Source organism: Melanostigma gelatinosum, assembly GCF_949748355.1.
Source record: "Melanostigma gelatinosum genome assembly, chromosome: 11".
NCBI classification, from domain to species: domain Eukaryota; kingdom Metazoa; phylum Chordata; class Actinopteri; order Perciformes; family Zoarcidae; genus Melanostigma; species Melanostigma gelatinosum.
Genome location: NC_136644.1, coordinates 754407 through 769406, shown reverse-complemented (window position 1 = coordinate 769406; position 15000 = coordinate 754407). Strand labels below are relative to the sequence as shown.

Sequence of the window (15000 nt, the reverse complement as noted above, 5' to 3'; positions counted from 1 at the left end):
TCTTTCATCTTCCTCCTGGCTATGATCGTGCTGGCCGTGCGCTGCCAAAAGGACAAGAAGCTCAACCTGTACACTTGCCTGCTGGCCGGTGAGTGCTGCCTGTGCTGCGGCTCGTGCTGTAGCAGGCACGCTCGAGGACGGAAACAGAAGAAGCTGAGTAAATCTGACATCATGTTAGTTCAGAGCACCAACGTGACGTCAGGGGTCGGGCCCGTGGGGCAGGTGCCCGTAGAGGAGTCTGGTGTGGGCGGCGTGGGGGGGGGCTTCGGCTCCCACCACCACCAGAACCAGAACTCCTACTGCTACCAGGTGTGTCTGACACCGGAGTCCGCCAAAACGGATCTGATGTTCCTCAAACCGTGCAGCCCCTCCCGCAGCACTGACGCGGATCACATCAACCCCTGCGGCGCCATAGTCACGGGTTACAGTGACCAACAACCGGACATCATATCCAATGGCAGCATCCTCTCTAACGAGGTAAGAAAAGCCAGAATCAGCTGCTGTCACAAAACCGCGATTTGAAGGGTTAACCTCATTTTAAAGATCCCCCAGAAATCTACAGCTGCGTCTGCTTCATGTCGACCTGCTATTCACTCAGGTCACGCGCAACAAAAGTCCCGAGAGGATGGAAGTGGTATCTGCTATTGACTTGGCTGTTCTGCTCAGTGGCCTCCAGTCATTGTCGGGCGTAATGCTGATTGGACATGTCAATTGTTGAATCTCATGTGGCCTTTTAGTGTTATTCGCAATAGACTGCTATCAGATCAACCTTTAGATCGTGTGCAATCGTTGTGAGACAACATTATTTGGGGTATAAAATACATTTTCCAGTCAAACCACGAAGTTGGAAAAAGCTGTTTTAAAATGTTCTTTATTATTTGTTTGGAGCAGTTTTGATTTAACTGATATTAAGATATGCTGTTCTTGTTGAAAAATGAATTCAAAATGGGCAATCAGCAGCCTTTGCATATTTGGGTTCCCCCAAAGGAATGTGCAGCTCTTATAGTCCAAATTATACATTTAGCGAAGGCGAAACACACACAATGCTTAAGTGTGTCAGAAAATCCCACCAAGAGAGCATTTCTGTGTGAAATATTGACTGTTTGGTTACACCAGCAGCCTTCTTAAGCACAGCAACATTTAGTTGATGTGTCCTTATTGTAGAGGATCACGTTTCACTAGGAGAAGGGAGGAGGCGAGTAAGGTAGCGGGCCTGTTTTGTGTTCAGCTGTGGAGTTCGGGCTTTCTGTTGATTGTGTGGCTGGAGTGGAGCCAGACAGCCAGTCTCAGCCTTGTCTTTCCTGTGCGTTAAGTATTCCGTGCACGACCCGCCACAGCAGCACCGTGAACAAAGGTTGTTCAGTTTCAGCATCGCGCAGCTCAATCATTTACGCATTCAATCGCCTCCCTAACACACTATCTCGTCTCCTCTCGCCCACTCACTCACCTAGAACACTGTCGGTTCCCCCCGCCTCGCGCGGCCCTAGCTTCTTCTGCTGCGGTTACATGTTGACAACCAATGAATGTTGACCGTTATGTTCCTCTTATCCAGCGTGAACCTCCTTGTGTATTGATTAATGTGCCTACTTGGCATTAGACGTGATCAAATGTGTTTCTCTGGGTTTTCTAGACAAAACACCAACGAGCAGAACTCAGCTATCTGGTGGACAGACCAAGACGTGTCAACAGGTAGTCAAAAGCACACACACACACACACACACACCATAGAATTACCAATGTGCATAGTGAGGCAGACACCAGCCACCACCAGAGGACCTCATGGCACCAAGGTTATTCACATGTCTATAAAAGTGAATATTACATCCATCCGTGTGAGCCTCGTATATTCTGCATCGATAATTGTGGCTTTGAGAGGCTACATGGTTCCCAACGTATCCATAACAATTTGGCATCACTCCCATAACTGACATAGTATTGCCTATTACAGCTCTAATGCTGGATTTCATTACATGCCATGTGTAACATCCAATTTTGCCTGCCGGGCCGTGACTGTATTAACGTGGTGTTGATGTCTGATTCTCCTTTTCTCTGCCCCCTCATCTAATCCCCCGTCTCCTCTCCGTCTTCCCTTTCTCAATATTGTATGTGGACCTCTCTCTCTGACCTCTCCGTCTCTCTCCTCTGACTGTCTGCACTCTCACCTCCTGCCTCTTACAGTTCGGCATTCCAAGAGGCAGACATCGTCAGCTCCAAAGACAGCGGTCACGGTGACAGCGAACAAGGCGACAGTGACCACGATGCCACCAACCGGGGTCATTCGGCCGGTAAGTCCCGCCCCCATTCCAACACACACACACACACACACACCAGGTAATTACACTGTCATTTCAGGGCTCACACACCCTCCCCTCCCCTCCGCTTCTTCCATAGTGAGTGCTTGCGAATGTGAATGTGATAATGCTGAATTGTTGGTGCGGACCGGTGACTTTTCATTTCCTTAAGTTGAGAGTGTGCACAGGCCCAGGCTCCGGTGATGCTGGCTGGCCGGCGTGAGCAGGGCCCTCAGGTGTTGATTGTATTTCACACCCGGGTGAAAGGGAAGAACATTTGGGGACATTTCTGTTTTCTCTGCATCTCGCTGTTCTCCTTCTAACGCCAAGTGGTGCTGAAAGAACAGCGACTCACCGCAGAGGCAGTTTAAGGTCTATCGTGCTTTAGTGACTCAAATCAATAGGTTCACTGCGAGGAAAAGGCATGAGAGATAAATTGATGAAATGAAATGCATTTCAACCAGCCTTGCAGTTGGTCTGTTGTACTGCCTTTGTTGGTTATAGTTGCAGCTGATCGAGGACGTTAGCAGCTTTGGATCTCTTGGTTTTGTGGCCAAAGCTTTGGCACGAGTTAAGGCAAACAGGAAACGTTGGAATTAGGGAAAATGTTCTCTTCACTTCAGGTACATTTACTGACTCTTCTACATTTTACAGTGCAGTCATTTCTTAGACAAGACTTTAGTTTTTATCCTAAGACTCGCCTTGTTCTCTCTAAAATGCCATTAGGCTAGTACCCGTTTATTGATCAAAGTGGAGTCAGACAAAATGTGGAGCAACAAAATCTCATTTCATATTGAATTGCCCTTTCCTTCTGAGGGACTCGGCTCATGTAAGACCCCTGTCTAGACCGGAGCCTGCCAAATACATCAGTGCAGGGAATACAAATAGAGCCGATTAGATGGGTGTAGGATCGTGAATGGTCTTCATCAGGCTCCACAGTGTTTGGTATTATTAATAAACGGAGGCAAAAAAGAGTCCATCTGCAGCAGTGTCACTGCCTGCCCCCGCAGAACAAACAGGCTGGGGAGGTGTATCTGTGCAAGACTGAAACTCACACCTGGAAGATGTCAAGAATACACGGTTTTAAGAAGTAAATCGTATGTCAAACATACATGATGACGAGATGTTCTGGCCTGCGACTGTATTTTAAAATGCAATGTGTTGAATTCCCTCTTGCTGCTTTGCTTGCACAGTTAAAGGACCACATTAATGAACAAATAACACGTTTCCTCAGCTCTATCTGGCTCCGAGCGTGCTCATTTGGCACTGGCCTGGGAGTGGAGTTGGTTCTGTACTCTCGACAAGGAAATCAACATTTGTTCCTCATGTTGAATTTAGAAGAGAACAGCTTACCACTCCATGGGAGGTCATATCACACGACTGGTATTTGGAAAGAGGGACACTTGGGTTTCACAGACTTCGGTAAACAACAAAACCAGATGGAGAGAGAGAGTGTGTGTGTGTGTGTGTGTGTGAGAAGGTATACCATTGTATGATTTAATATGTAGGCAGATATATGATACCTGTATGTAATCCGCTTGTGTGTTTTGCGGAGGAGAAAACAAGGCGAGGGGATGATATCTGTATTGAAAAGGAGTTTTCCTTTGAGCTCTGGAAGGCTTGAATGAGATCCAGGTTAAGAGGAGTGGTAGCTATGCAGCGGTATATTGCCACTAGCCATTGCTCCTTTCTCTCTATGTATATGTGAGACTTCCATTACATCGGGATGGGACTGTGATTGGTTGTCTCATCGGTGTATGCTACGGTCTGTTGCTACGCTTACAGGACTTCAATGCTGAGTGCATGTTCTTCACTTTAGCATAAAGACGGTAGAGAGCAAAAAGGAATCCGCTTGAGCCAAGACTATGGATAGACCACGTGCATTTGTTATGCACTTTTGTAGCGATGTGTGCTGAAGCAAGCAAATCCATGTGCGCGCACACACACACACACACACACACATTCTCATCCTTCATTCTGTCTCCCAAACACGCCGGCTCTCCGCAACACTCGGCTGATCAGTAATTCATTTCTAGAACCTTTGCATAGCAATTATCAAAGGAGGGTTAGCGGCAAGGTTCCCTCACGGGACCGCGCAGCCACACTCTCCCTTTTGGTGCACCTCAGAATATTTCAAATCAAGGGGAAACCATTTCCAGTTGGCATATCATCAACTACACCTGCCGTAGCTTCCCGCTCGGCCGCTTGTCTGACACTTTAGCAAATAAGTCTCCTGACGTGCTTTTAAATCAAAGGGGCACTGCCTTGAGGCTGGATATCACCGGGCACCTTTCAAAAGTGGGCAAATGGCTTTTCTGAAGGCATCGTGCCTGCAGTGAGGCACCGCTGTGCCAGGAGCCAACGCGCTATTGATTGACAGCCACACCCCCCCCCACCCCCCCACACACTCCCTTTTTTTTAGGTTGCTTGATTCAGATTAGACACCATTTCCCCTCATTATTTCCCTCATTATCTTAATAGAAGATAGCGGCAAGCGTGAGCAAGAAAAATAAAAAAGGCGAGAGATAAGAGAGGATTAAATATTCATCATGAAAAAATATTGGCATCTCAGAAACGTTCAATCAGCTGTGGAAGGCTGCGTGACGGGTGGGAGACTGGAAACGATCATTATCATGACGTTTGTTTTGGTGAGAACAGCAGCCGTGACAAATGGGACAATTAAATCACTGTGGCAACGGTGTATTAGATGTCTGATTATGAATTAGCGGCATGCACCGTGTTGCAGTTCCCCGTGTCAGGGAGCTGTCAGATGAATTTAGCAGACAGCGTTCTGAAACACCCTCCTCTCAGGCCCGAGACACCGACAGCACTGGAAGCCGTGATCCTCAGTCTGAGATCCACCAACGGCAGGTTGATATGAAAAGCTCTCGACGAAGAGAAATAAAGACACCATGCTCACGACGAACCGCAATACGTTGGAAAAAGGCCGAATGCTTAAAAATACAACAATGTTGCTTAAATGGTGACAAAGGAGCAGCACAGAAAGGTCACCGAGCAGAACACCTTTAATGCAGGAGAACTTATTGAGTTCTGCTGTAAAGAGGCACATTAGACTCCGGCTGCAAGGAGCTATTTGCATTCTTCATTTTACATTTCTGGATCAATTCTTTTGCCTGTTAAAATAGTTTAAATGCATTACTGGCTGAAAGTGACTCCATTCAACATAAAACATGTTTACATGCTGTAATGTTCATCCCGTCTGTCTGAACATTCTCTGTGCTTTAAGCCCCTTCACACAGAATCTCAGCTCTTACCGTCTCATACGCTGCACCTTTGCAAAGATGCTTCTCGTGGGTGAACAGGTGGGTGGCTGTATCTGAATGGCTGGTTGAATCACATGTTTGTGTGAACTTACTGGGTTGTCTTAATTGCCAGTTTGTGGATTGGTAGTCACTCCAGATACCCAGATGTATGCTAACAAGCACAGAACATGCTACTTCTGGTCATGATATGTTCCTCTAAACTTAAAGCATTCAATAAGGAGTAAGGAGAGTAAACACCTGACGTGTAAAAGCTGTGAACAGAAAGTACAGTATGTGCGCTCAAGTATTCAAAACCAGCAGCTTCACTTCTGAAGCTGCTGGTCACTTCTTCTTCTAAGCCGAGTCTCTTGTTGAATATCAATAAGAGTCACAGCAGAGAAAAGACGAGATGAATCAACGTGATTAACGGATTGACTCGTCTACTTCCTGCAACGTGCCTTTCTTATCATCACGTCATACAGATGTGTGGAGGAGTGGATTCCAGAATCACTGAGAGGATGTGTGCAAATGAATCAGACCCACAATCAGAGCCGGTAATGTGCTGATCAGCTGAAACATCTTGCAGAGTGTCTTGATGAATGTGCGCTGGGTATGAAAAGGCTGTTCTTCCTGAATGAGCTGAACAGCACAGAGTGTTCCCACCAATGAAAAGGATGAAAGGACGGCACAGGGGACTCAAATCAGGTGAAAAACTGAAGATCAAAAAGTGAAAAAGATGCACTCTTCTTGTGTAAGACAGGCCGTGGATATTTAGGTGATAGACCTTCTAGTCATGGGACTCATGGACCTGCTCTCTGAGTTATACACGCGCGTCCTTTCTGCTCAGAGATTCAGCCGTCAGTGAACTTCTGCTCCATCGATGCTGCGACGCCGACATTCCTACAGAAAAACACAATCTCACCATATCTGTTGACAATGCTCAAATTAACCTCAGGTGTTTAATCTGACGCGCAGCAGCTTTCATTACACCGCCTCCTAAAGGGGAACAACCTGAACACATGAATAAACAAGCGCGTGGATTGGTGGTGAATTCCTTTTAACATGGTGCTGAGATGTGGGCATGCAGTCATGTGACTACAAAGAAGTATGACCGGGCAAGAGGCACAAGTAGTCAAACAACAACTTTTACCCAAAGACCCACGTTAGCCAACATGTCTTTGGAAGAGACAACAGCAGTTTCCCTACTAAGTGATGAACAGTCCTCAACATTCTGGCTGCACTCACCTGTAGTTTAGAAAGTGATTTAGATCACCGGCTCACAACCCTGTCCGCGCAAAAGGATCCGTTTGATCTGTGTGCGCCGCTGTTGCAACTAGCAAGCTAACACGAGTAAACACATCGAGTGTCGAGTTGATGTGGAAGAGGCAGGTGTGGTCTAACACACGGTGCTCTAATATAGCTTACCAGCTGATCCCGACAGCACTGGCCTGTCTGTAAGGAAGTCAACGATATGGTTTCGTTAATCTGATCAACGCGTTGGCTCCATTCACCGGTCTGACTCATTTATTGCCCGTCTGACGTAGTTCACAATCACTCTGGTGAGAAGAATCCGATAAGAAAAGATACGAATGATGACCAGAACTCAGGAAATGACACCGTGGTTGTCGTAAACCAGAATTATCCTTTCACGGTAAAGTCTCAGTGAATGTCGAAGACAAAGTCGGGTCAGGACTAAGTGATGAACGAGAGGCATTATTAATCAAAGAGTCATCAGGTCTAATCAGGCCAAACGGCCATCTCAGTCAGTTTAATGAACATGGAAGATGGTAGCTGCCTCTCAAAGACTGTCACCACTGGACATGGTGGGAGCCATCGCTCCCTGTTTGGGCCCTGGGAGGCCCGAGGACGCTGTGGTACTCCCCTGCCGTCCCGAGCTGCTGTCCAAATATTGACATTTTGTGTCTGTATTCTCTCCGGAACAGTGGAGGACAAGATGAAAAGCAGAGGCAGGGATTGAAGACACCCTCTACCTGGGGGACGAGGACGGCTTTGTGAATCGTTCTCTTTTCTTTAGAGAGAGAAAAAGAGATGAAGAGAGAGGACGAAATGGGCAGAGAGGATTAAAAGTGTGAAAATAAAGAAAAAGAGACACAGAGGGACTAATCGAGACGGGGACTAATCGAGACGGGGACTAATCGAGACAGGGGGACTAATCGAGACAGGGGGACTAATCGAGACGGGGACTAATCGAGACAGAGGGACTAATCGAGATGGGGACTAATCGAGACAGAGAGGGACTAATCGAGACAGAGGGACTAATCGAGACAGAGAGGGACTAATCGAGACAGAGGGACTAATCGAGATGGGGACTAATCGAGATGGGGACTAATCGAGACAGAGAGGGACTAATCGAGACAGAGGGACTAATCGAGACAGAGAGGGACTAATCGAGACAGAGAGGGACTAATCGAGACAGAGGGACTAATCGAGACAGGGGGACTAATCGAGACAGAGAGGGACTAATCGAGACAGAGGGACTAATCGAGACAGAGGGACTAATCGAGACAGGGGGACTAATCGAGACGGGGACTAATCGAGACAGAGGGACTAATCGAGATGGGGACTAATCGAGACAGAGAGGGACTAATCGAGACGGGGACTAATCGAGACAGAGAGGGACTAATCGAGACAGAGGGACTAATCGAGACGGGGACTAATCGAGACGGGGACTAATCGAGACAGAGGGACTAATCGAGATGGGGACTAATCGAGACAGAGGGACTAATCGAGACAGGGGGACTAATCGAGACGGGGACTAATCGAGACAGAGGGACTAATCGAGATGGGGACTAATCGAGACAGAGAGGGACTAATCGAGACAGAGGGACTAATCGAGACAGGGGGACTAATCGAGACAGGGGGACTAATCGAGACAGGGGGACTAATCGAGACGGGGACTAATCGAGACAGAGAGGGACTAATCGAGACAGAGGGACTAATCGAGACAGAGGGACTAATCGAGACGGGGACTAATCGAGACAGAGGGACTAATCGAGACAGAGGGACTAATCGAGACAGAGGGACTAATCGAGACAGGGGGACTAATCGAGACAGGGGGACTAATCGAGACAGGGGGACTAATCGAGATGGGGACTAATCGAGACAGAGAGGGACTAATCGAGACAGAGGGACTAATCGAGACAGAGGGACTAATCGAGACAGGGGGACTAATCGAGACGGGGACTAATCGAGACAGAGGGACTAATCGAGACAGGGGGACTAATCGAGACAGGGGGACTAATCGAGACAGGGGGACTAATCGAGACGGGGACTAATCGAGACAGAGGGACTAATCGAGATGGGGACTAATCGAGACAGAGGGACTAATCGAGACAGAGGGACTAATCGAGACAGAGAGGGACTAATCGAGACAGAGAGGGACTAATCGAGACAGAGGGACTAATCGAGACAGGGGGATTAATCGAGACAGAGAGGGACTAATCGAGACAGAGGGACTAATCGAGACAGGGGGACTAATCGAGACGGGGACTAATCGAGACAGAGGGACTAATCGAGACGGGGACTAATCTAGACAGAGAGGGACTAATCGAGACGGGGACTAATCGAGACAGAGAGGGACTAATCGAGACAGAGAGGGACTAATCGAGACAGAGAGGGACTAATCGAGACAGAGAGGGACTAATCGAGACAGAGGGACTAATCGAGACAGAGAGGGACTAATCGAGACAGAGGGACTAATCGAGATGGGGACTAATCGAGACAGAGAGGGACTAATCGAGACAGAGGGACTAATCGAGACAGGGGGACTAATCGAGACAGGGGGACTAATCGAGACGGGGACTAATCGAGACAGAGGGACTAATCGAGACAGGGGGACTAATCGAGACAGGGGGACTAATCGAGACAGAGAGGGACTAATCGAGACAGAGGGACTAATCGAGACACGGGACTAATCGAGACAGGGGGACTAATCGAGACAGGGGGACTAATCGAGACAGGGGGACTCTTGCTTTCTCTGGATTTGTTTTCCTTCAGTTCCTCCACTCCCAGTTGCTGGATGTATGTCAGGCAATGCAATTAGTCAAATCACAACGACGTGGGATTTGGGAAACACTCTGAGATGTAATGGGGTAAAACGAACAGAAGTACTGATTGCTTATTAGCAAGTAGATTGTGTTTGCATTGTGTAGCGCCGTTTACGTCTCCCTGTGTGTGTGTGTGTGTGTGTGTGTGTGTGTGTGTGTGTGTGTGTGTGTGTGTGTGTGTGTGTGTGTGTGTGTGTTCTTCCTGTCTGATGAGGTACGGGGCTGCTGGCAGGGCCTGTCGGCAGCGCCTGTCATTGCCAGTCACTGCTTTGGTTGTTGTTGCTTTCTGCCCGAGGAAGAGGAAGAGGAAGAGGAAGAGGAAGTGCTTCACGGGAATCAACAGCCACTGGGTGTCATGTGCACACGGCCCGTCTGTCTGTTTACTTGCTACATTTACATATCTCGGTGTTAAGAGTATTTTTAAGTGTGTGTTTGCAAACATATGTGTTGACGTCGCTGTTTTTTAAGAGTGATAAAAATCACCGAGCAGTTTGGAAGCCAGTGACAAGAGCTTCTCCGAGCCTGATTGACGGTGAACGCTGCAGACTATATTTATACAGCATCTCCAGAGTACAATATGTGCCTGCTTATTAATATACTGAGATATAAGGAGTACGGAACAAACAGATCTTTCTCTTAATCCTTCCACGTTTACTCTCTTTATTAGTATGCATAGTTGCTTCCTGCATGCTGCGTGTGCGCTTGGTTTTGCGTGTGCTTCAGTCTTGCACATGATTTGTTTGTACATTTAGAAGCCGCCTCACCGGTATAACAGCACGGAGACGACCGGAGGGCGTCAGGTCTACACCCTCGTGTGTCCGAGGAGGAATTTTATTTGCCAGAAGTCCATTAAAAGGCTGAAGGCTAACTGTGAAGTGGGGATTCACAGAAACACTTTGATTTATCGGCCCCCAGCATCTAAAGACGATACAAACACAGTTCCAGGGATAAATCAGAGGGCGAATCTCAGTGAGCATTTACGGACGTCCACATCTCTGCAGATGACTTTTGCTTTTGTTCTCAGCGTGATCACAGATTTCTTCTTCGTCATTATTAAACCGGAACAGCCTGCAGCCCCACACGACCCTGCGAGTTCGATGTGATGCTGCTACAACTTAAAATACATGAAAGCTGATGTTAACGTGGAGAGATTCTTTTCATTTCCGGTACTTCCGGTACCTTCTACCGCCTCTAACGCTCAGCCGTGCCCCTCTGTGAGGTCCAGGTCTTCCACTGTCCATCTGCCATTGCCCGGGTCTCCCTCTCCTTCCTGCTGCTGCCTGCTGCCTGCTGTCTGTCGGTGAAAGCTGCGACTCCCCCGTCTGTGGCCCTCGCTGTGTCTCCTCTGGCTCTCTGGTCTTTGTTGCCCGTCTCGCTCCCCGTGAGGCCTGAATGAGCAGCACGATTACATGCACACAATGAGACCAACACAAAACAGAGCCGCCGCGGTAGCTCTCAGACAATGTGTTGCCAGTGCTGCTGTTCATACATGACATTCACATGTTCATGGATCAATTCAAAGCTTTGCTTCAGGAGGTGGCTGTTCTGATGCTGAATTATATTTAAAAGTCTTCTCAAACGTTGTGGTCGGACATGTTGAAAACTACATTCAGCATATTTGTGGTCTTCAATAATTAGTTTCAAGAGTGCACTTTTTGTTTCAGAGCCTGGGGGGGGGGGCACTCTGAAGCAACTGTAAGCTATTTTATTTTTTTATATTTTATTGTGAAAGGTAAGAACGGAATATAGCTCGCTCTCACAGAGCTTCTGTGTTCTTCTTCACTGAATACGTCCACATGTAATTACTTGATGCCTTTATTAGCATTTTGAAAACTCAGGAAAGTTAACCCGATATTATTGCGTAATATGTGTGTTGAATTTATTCACGTGTCAATTCATCGCACAGGAAAGGGCCCCGGTGTGTGAAGGCCTCACAGAACAGACCCAGCTCTTCACCGTCCTGTGTTGTGGCAGATCGGGTCGGAGGTCAACACAAAGACGGGTTCAGTGAGGTCAGCGTGTGATTGGATAGAACCAGTGAATCACAACGATGACTTCCTGCCTTCAGGGCAGACAGTATTCAGTCATCTTACTTTATTGGGATGGCTGTATTGATTTATTGTAATTATAACTTTCAATACGACTTACTCTTTAGCCGAGTGTTGATATGTATATGCTTACAATACAGTGTGTGTGTGTGTGTGTGTGTGTGTGTGTGTCTCTCTCTCTCTGCTGGTAGTACTAGAGGAGCAGTGGTGTTATCGGTGGGCTGATCAGGAGAATAGATTTGTGGAAGTGGACCCTGTGATCTGAAGCCTTCTCGGCCTCAGGGATCACAGGTCGTCTGTCTTTGTCTTCTCTTCCTCTCTTTCTTCTGCCTCTTGCTGATGCATCGCTTTCCTCGTATCACCTGAAACTGCTCGTCTCCTCCTTTGATCACATGGCGCTTAACTAGAAATCCGGGAAAACTACAAATCCAATCAGCACACGAGTAGAGAGCGGCTGCAGAGACTCTTCATAATGACGACTCTGTTCATGTCTCTTGTTCCTTTCATAATGGCTCCGTCCTCTTCTTCCCCCGTCCCCGCGCTCCTCTTTATTCTCTAAGAGGAAGTCATTAACATCGCCGCGCCGTCTCATGCAGATCGCGTGTGTTATTCTATTACATCATTTCAGATGTTAATTTAACCTTTTTTATGTTGATATTTTGTTTTTGGCAGTATCTTTATGTCAATTACACACTTTGTCACTTTGTAGGGATGACTGACATGAGAGTAATATGCAGCAGCCAGTGAGTGTTTTGTTGGTTTTTAAGGTAATTGTGTTTTAATTGTGCGTGAGGCTGATGGAGTATGGATTCACGTTTTGCCTCTTTGTGTTTGGGAATCCATTGAGAGTCTGAAGATGTTGCCGTGGAGACAGACTGAAGGTTTTCACGACACCGCATCACTGCGATTGCACATTTCATTGGGAATGAATGAGGTGAAGAGGAAAGCAAACAATTCGCTTCATCAATGTTGGCCTTGTCTCTTTGATGAAGAGCTTTTGCTGCACCTTTTCTGCTTGCGACATTGGCAAATGATTACAAACCTTCTGGTTTCTTTCTCTCATCTCCTCCATCTTGCCTATCCACTCCAAATATCCGCACCTCTTCTCTTGTGCCTCCTCTTCGTTTTTCCATCTTGCATCTCTGTAATCTTCCTTTCACATCCCCACCTTTGTGTCCTGCAGGCGCCGACCTGTTCTCCAACTGCACGGAGGAGTGCAAGGCCCTGGGCCACTCCGACCGCTGCTGGATGCCGTCCTTTGTGCCGTCCGACGGGCGCCAGGGGCCGGACTACCGCAGCAACCTCCACGTGCCCGGCATGGACGCCACCCTGCCCGACACTGAGGTACCTTCCGCCGTCAACCTCTCCGACCACCTGACCGTGACCTCCACCGCCGCCTCGTTCAACGATAGCTCATTCTCCACCTTTGGCAAGGAGGGTCAAAGGTCACAGTCACACCACAGCCTTCACCATCACCTCCATCAGCAACAGCAGCAGTACAGCTCCAGCACGCTAGAGAGGAAAGGGTATGATAGGGGGACCCTGCCGTCCAAAGCTACCTTCCTCTGTGAGTATCAGTGTGAAGGCTCATTGGGACCCTACGACTTCGGTCTGGTCCAGTACAGAGACTAGAGCAGGGCACCATCAGTCTGCCCTTTCATTCTGCTCATCAACGTTTTTCTTATCTTTTTTAAAGACTTTCAGAAACTGACTTTTTGTTTTGTTGTATTGTTTTTACTTTGTAAGCGAATGTAATCTATCATTGCTGACTCCTTCTCCAAAACCCACTTTGAAAAGGTCCACCTTACCTTTTCTAACGCTAAACACTGTCTGTAAATATGTGACTAACTATTCAAATAAACAAACATTGAATTGGACACATTTTAAACTGCTGTTGCCCTTTTTCTTTCTTTTTCGCCTTTCTCTAAAGTCCCCTCAGAATCCTTTTGTATCTGATGCTCATATAAGTAAAGGTCACAACACAAGCACACTTCACGTTTCTAGTCCTTACCTCTTCACACACAACAACTGAACGCCGTTCATGGTTTCATACATGCTCTGAGTGTATGGAGAGGAAATTAAAGATAGATCATCTCATCTTCTAAAGGACATCTTTTAGTTTCCATTTGCTCAACATCGGAGTTCTGCTCGAGCACGATGGCTTCCCTCCCGAATAGCTCCAAAGGTGAAACGCACAACCCACGCCTCGTCTTTTTCACGAGGTTTGAAGTCCATTCTGTTCTATAAAGGACGTGTCGAGTATCTATACGCGCTTGCTTGTGGATCAATACTCGACATAAAGACAGGGGGAGAGGTGGGAGGTCAACACCGAGGTCAAGATTCTGCAGTTGGAGAAGTCACGCACACAAGCTTGTGTGCAAGAGAAGAGAAAGTATTGTAATATATTAAGCGAAGCTTCATTTGGCACATGAATGATATTGATATATGTTGGAAATGTAGTTTCCAGCATGAAATGAGATTCTTAGAGATGACGGCAGGACGCTTTCCAAGCTCCCACGTAACATGAATATTCTATGAGCTGTAGGAGTCCAGGATGGATTCGATGCACACATTGAGTAGAGAAGTCATTTCCATCTTAACCCCCATCCTCCATCATGCTGCATGCCGACTGTCTCTCAGGTAAACGACGACCACTATAACCTGCTCTTTTTTGTTCTTTGTTTGCAACTTAGCAAACGAAGCCAAGCTATTTTTCCTCTTGCACATCAGGTCTGTCTGAAACATAATTTGTATTTAGCCTTTAGGTGCTCGCGCTCGCTCCAAATATAGCAGCCTGCTCATCCCGGCTGCCTCGCAGGGTTAGGATAAATGCACTCCACACTCCTCTGTCCAAAACTCTGCACCGTATTGTATTTCATTTTTCTGATTCACCATTTCACCTGTTTTTCCCCACTCTTTAGAAACATGCTTTGGCGCGGCAAAGGTTCTGTTGTTCATCACTGTAAAGGAGATGAGAAGAGTCCCAGAGGCTGAGACTCTATGAACCAATTGGCATCATGTTCCACTTATAAAAACAGCACCGTGTGCTACTACTGGCTATGGCAGCGCTCTGATCAGTAGGGTTGCCTTGATAAAGGGTTTATACATAGTTCATGATCCATTTATAGATAATTAATGAAGCAATTTGTGCTCTGTGTATTTTCTATGCATGCATTATGTAGCCACCACATTTCTAACCTTTATCTCCACTGATGGACATGTTTTTACCCGATTCCCAAATTAGTTTCACCATTACACTACAAGGACCAGCCTTTACAGCAGCGGTCTCAAACTCATTTCCACTCCGGGCCACATCAGCATCGCGGTCGCC

The 15000-nt window shown here is 47.2% G+C and overlaps 1 protein-coding gene across 2 annotated transcripts in view; it reads left to right on the top strand.

Moving 5' to 3' along the window:
- Nucleotides 1-15000, top strand: part of LOC306784010 (protocadherin-10-like) — an 18730-nt gene that overhangs the window by 2330 nt on the left and 1400 nt on the right. Inside the window, exons 1-4 of one of the 2 annotated variants that reach the window (XM_079277817.1) lie at nt 1-477; nt 1631-1689; nt 2179-2285; nt 12853-13013. The exon at nt 1-477 is cut by the window's left edge and continues 2330 nt beyond it. In XM_079277817.1, the coding sequence (XP_079133943.1) occupies nt 1-477; nt 1631-1689; nt 2179-2285; nt 12853-13013 (804 nt within the window). Of the gene's footprint in view, nt 478-1630; nt 1690-2178; nt 2286-12852; nt 13458-15000 lie in introns of those variants that run through there. The other variant, XM_079277816.1, reaches the window with a different exon arrangement.